Raw genomic sequence first — 5,218 nt, 5'->3', positions numbered from 1 at the left:
TCACCAAGCCCATCACCACATCCACCCGCCATCACCAAGCCCATCACCACATCCACCCGCCCATCACCACATCCACCCGCCCATCACCACATCCACCCGCCCATCACCACATCCACCCGCCCATCACCACATCCACCCGCCCATCACCATGCCCACCCGCCCATCACCATGCCCACCCGCCATCACCATGCCCGTCACCACATCCACCCGCCATCACCATGCCCGTCACCACATCCACCCGCCATCACCATGCCCGTCACCACATCCACCCGCCATCACCATGCCCGTCACCACATCCACCCCGCCATCACCATGCCCGTCACCACATCCACCCGCCATCACCATGCCCGTCACCACATCCACCCGCCATCACCATGCCCGTCACCACATCCACCCGCCATCACCATGCCCGTCACCACATCCACCCGCCATCACCATGCCCGTCACCACATCCACCCGCCATCACCATGCCCGTCACCACATCCACCCGCCATCACCATGCCCGTCACCACATCCACCCGCCATCACCATGCCCGTCACCACATCCACCCGCCATCACCATGCCCGTCACCACATCCACCCGCCATCACCATGCCCGTCACCACATCCACCCGCCATCACCATGCCCGTCACCACATCCACCCGCCATCACCATGCCCGTCACCACATCCACCCGCCATCACCATGCCCGTCACCACATCCACCCGCCATCACCATGCCCGTCACCACATCCACCCGCCATCACCATGCCCGTCACCACATCCACCCGCCATCACCATGCCCGTCACCACATCCACCCGCCATCACCACATCCACCCGCCCATCACCATGCCCGTCACCACATCCACCCGCCATCGACATGCCCGTCACCACATTCACCCGCCATCAACATGCCCGTCACCACATCCACCCGCCATCACCATGCCCGTCACCACATCCACCCGCCATCACCACATCCACCCGCCCATCACCATGCCCGTCACCACATCCACCCGCCATCACCATGCCCGTCACCACATCCACCCGCCATCACCATGCCCGTCACCACATCCACCCGCCATCGACATGCCCGTCACCACATCCACCCGCCATCGACATGCCCGTCACCACATCCACCCGCCCATCACCATGCCCGTCACCACATCCACCCGCCATCACCATGCCCGACACCACATCCACCCGCCATCACCATGCCCGTCACCACATCCACCCGCCATCACCATGCCAGTCACCACATCCACCCGCCATCACCATGCCCGTCACCACATCCACCCGCCATCACCATGCCCGTCACCACATCCACCCGCCATCACCATGCCAGTCACCACATCCACCCGCCATCACCATGCCCGTCACCACATCCACCCGCCCATCACCAAGCCCATCACCATGCCCATCACCACATCCACCCGCCATCACCACATCCACCCGCCCATCACCAAGCCCATCACCATGCCCGTCACCACATCCACCCGCCGTCACCACATCCACCCGCCATCACCACATCCACCCGCCATCACCATGCCCATCACCATGCCCATCACCACATCCACCCGCCATCACCACATCCACCCGCCCATCACCATGCCCGTCACCACATCCACCCGCCATCACCATGCCCATCACCCGCTGGGGAAGGTCACTGTATGAACCTCTTCTGGGACAATCGGAAAACCAAAACAGAGTGCAACAGGTCAAAAAGTGGGACAAATATATTAAGACTGTGGGGTTTATTTACTAATGTGATACGGACTCTGTCCTCGGGTTTTGCACCCAAATTGTGTCAAAACAAAACCCTCCAGAAAAAAGGCTGCTCTGTGTGTGTAGAGACTAGTTATGTCTGCTCTGTGTGTAGAGACTAGTTATGTCTGCTCTGTGTGTGTAGAGACTAGTTATGTCTGCTCTGTGTGTAGAGACTAGTTATGTCTGCTCTGTGTGTGTAGAGACTAGTTATGTCTGCTCTGTGTGTAGAGACTAGTTATGTCTGCTCTGTGTGTGTAGAGACTAGTTATGTCTGCTCTGTGTGTGTAGAGACTAGTTATGTCTGCTCTGTGTGTGTAGAGACTAGTTATGTCTGCTCTGTGTGTGTAGAGACTAGTTATGTCTGCCCCCTGTGTGTAGAGACTAGTTATGTCTGCCCCCTGTGTGTAGAGACTAGTTATGTCTGCCCCCTATGTGTAGAGACTAGTTATGTCTGCCCCCTATGTGTAGAGACTAGTTATGTCTGCCCCCTATGTGTAGAGACTAGTTATGTCTGCCCCCTATGTGTAGAGACTAGTTATGTCTGCCCCCTATGTGTAGAGACTAGTTATGTCTGCCCCCTATGTGTAGAGACTAGTTATGTCTGCCCCCTATGTGTAGAGACTAGTTATGTCTGCTCTATGTGTAGAGACTAGTTATGTCTGCCCCCTATGTGTAGAGACTAGTTATGTCTGCCCCCTATGTGTAGAGACTAGTTATGTCTGCCCCCTGTGTGTAGAGACTAGTTATGTCTGCCCCCTATGTGTAGAGACTAGTTATGTCTGCCCCCTATGTGTAGAGACTAGTTATGTCTGCCCCCTGTGTGTAGAGACTAGTTATGTCTGCTCTGTGTGTAGAGACTAGTTATGTCTGCCCCCTATGTGTAGAGACTAGTTATGTCTGCCCCCTATGTGTAGAGACTAGTTATGTCTGCCCCCTATGTGTAGAGACTAGTTATGTCTGCCCCCTATGTGTAGAGACTAGTTATGTCTGCTCTGTGTGTGTAGAGACTAGTTATGTCTGCTCTGTGTGTGTAGAGACTAGTTATGTCTGCTCTGTGTGTGTGTAGAGACTAGTTATGTCTGCCCCCTGTGTGTAGAGACTAGTTATGTCTGCCCCCTATGTGTAGAGACTAGTTCTGTCTGCCCCCTATGTGTAGAGACTAGTTATGTCTGCCCCCTATGTGTAGAGACTAGTTATGTCTGCTCTGTGTGTAGAGACTAGTTCTGTCTGCTCTGTGTGTAGAGACTAGTTCTGTCTGCTCTGTGTGTAGAGACTAGTTATGTCTGCCCCCTATGTGTAGAGACTAGTTCTGTCTGCTCTGTGTGTAGAGACTAGTTATGTCTGCTCTGTGTGTAGAGACTAGTTATGTCTGCTCTGTGTGTGTAGAGACTAGTTATGTCTGCTCTGTGTGTAGAGACTAGTTATGTCTGCTCTGTGTGTAGAGACTAGTTATGTCTGCTCTGTGTGTGTGTAGAGACTAGTTATGTCTGCCCCCTGTGTGTAGAGACTAGTTATGTCTGCTCTGTGTGTGTAGAGACTAGTTATGTCTGCTCTGTGTGTAGAGACTAGTTATGTCTGCTCTGTGTGTAGAGACTAGTTATGTCTGCTCTGTGTGTGTAGAGACTAGTTATGTCTGCTCTGTGTGTGTAGAGACTAGTTATGTCTGCTCTGTGTGTGTAGAGACTAGTTATGTCTGCTCTGTGTGTGTGTAGAGACTAGTTATGTCTGCTCTGTGTGTGTGTAGAGACTAGTTATGTCTGCCCCCTGTGTGTAGAGACTAGTTATGTCTGCCCCCTATGTGTAGAGACTAGTTCTGTCTGCTCTGTGTGTAGAGACTAGTTCTGTCTGCTCTGTGTGTAGAGACTAGTTATGTCTGCTCTGTGTGTAGAGACTAGTTATGTCTGCTCTGTGTGTGTAGAGACTAGTTATGTCTGCTCTGTGTGTAGAGACTAGTTATGTCTGCTCTGTGTGTAGAGACTAGTTATGTCTGCTCTGTGTGTGTGTAGAGACTAGTTATGTCTGCCCCCTGTGTGTAGAGACTAGTTATGTCTGCTCTGTGTGTGTAGAGACTAGTTATGTCTGCTCTGTGTGTAGAGACTAGTTATGTCTGCTCTGTGTGTAGAGACTAGTTATGTCTGCTCTGTGTGTGTAGAGACTAGTTATGTCTGCTCTGTGTGTGTAGAGACTAGTTATGTCTGCCCCCTGTGTGTAGAGACTAGTTATGTCTGCCCCCTGTGTGTAGAGACTAGTTATGTCTGCTCTGTGTGTGTAGAGACTAGTTATGTCTGCTCTGTGTGTGTAGAGACTAGTTATGTCTGCTCTGTGTGTGTAGAGACTAGTTATGTCTGCCCTGTGTGTAGAGACTAGTTATGTCTGCTCTGTGTGTGTAGAGACTAGTTATGTCTGCTCTGTGTGTGTGTGTAGAGACTAGTTATGTCTGCCCCTGTGTGTAGAGACTAGTTATGTCTGCCCCCTATGTGTAGAGACTAGTTATGTCTGCTCTGTGTGTAGAGACTAGTTCTGTCTGCTCTGTGTGTAGAGACTAGTTATGTCTGCTCTGTGTGTAGAGACTAGTTATGTCTGCTCTGTGTGTAGAGACTAGTTATGTCTGCTCTGTGTGTGTAGAGACTAGTTATGTCTGCTCTGTGTGTGTAGAGACTAGTTATGTCTGCCCCCTGTGTGTAGAGACTAGTTATGTCTGCTCTGTGTGTAGAGACTAGTTATGTCTGCTCTGTGTGTAGAGACTAGTTATGTCTGCTCTGTGTGTGTAGAGACTAGTTATGTCTGCTCTGTGTGTGTAGAGACTAGTTATGTCTGCTCTGTGTGTGTAGAGACTAGTTATGTCTGCCCTGTGTGTGTAGAGACTAGTTATGTCTGCTCTGTGTGTGTAGAGACTAGTTATGTCTGCTCTGTGTGTAGAGACTAGTTATGTCTGCCCCCTATGTGTAGAGACTAGTTATGTCTGCTCTGTGTGTAGAGACTAGTTATGTCTGCTCTGTGTAGAGACTAGTTATGTCTGCTCTGTGTGTGTAGAGACTAGTTATGTCTGCTCTGTGTGTAGAGACTAGTTATGTCTGCTCTGTGTGTGTAGAGACTAGTTATGTCTGCTCTGTGTGTGTAGAGACTAGTTATGTCTGCTCTGTGTGTAGAGACTAGTTATGTCTGCTCTGTGTGTAGAGACTAGTTATGTCTGCTCTGTGTGTAGAGACTAGTTATGTCTGCTCTGTGTGTGTAGAGACTAGTTATGTCTGCCCCCTGTGTGTAGAGACTAGTTATGTCTGCCCCCTGTGTGTAGAGACTAGTTATGTCTGCCCCCTGTGTGTAGAGACTAGTTATGTCTGCCCTGTGTGTAGAGACTAGTTATGTCTGCCCCCTGTGTGTAGAGACTAGTTATGTCTGCTCTGTGTGTAGAGACTAGTTATGTCTGCCCCCTATGTGTAGAGACTAGTTATGTCTGCCCCCTATGTGTAGAGAC

At 51.0% G+C, this 5,218-nt stretch overlaps 1 protein-coding gene across 1 annotated transcript in view; it reads left to right on the top strand.

Moving 5' to 3' along the window:
- Window positions 1-1,650, top strand: part of LOC130327719 (uncharacterized) — a 2,703-nt gene extending 1,053 nt beyond the window's left edge. The window contains exon 1 of the mRNA XM_056553420.1: window positions 1-1,650. This exon is cut by the window's left edge and continues 1,053 nt beyond it. Within this exon, the coding sequence (XP_056409395.1) occupies window positions 1-1,650 (1,650 nt within the window).
- The last annotated feature ends 3,568 nt before the right edge of the window (window positions 1,651-5,218 follow it).

The sequence above is a fragment of the Hyla sarda genome, unplaced genomic scaffold (assembly GCF_029499605.1).
Source record: "Hyla sarda isolate aHylSar1 unplaced genomic scaffold, aHylSar1.hap1 scaffold_3028, whole genome shotgun sequence".
Taxonomy (NCBI): domain Eukaryota; kingdom Metazoa; phylum Chordata; class Amphibia; order Anura; family Hylidae; genus Hyla; species Hyla sarda.
The sequence above is the reverse complement of the archived record's forward strand: the minus strand, read 5'-3'. Positions and strand labels throughout refer to the sequence as shown.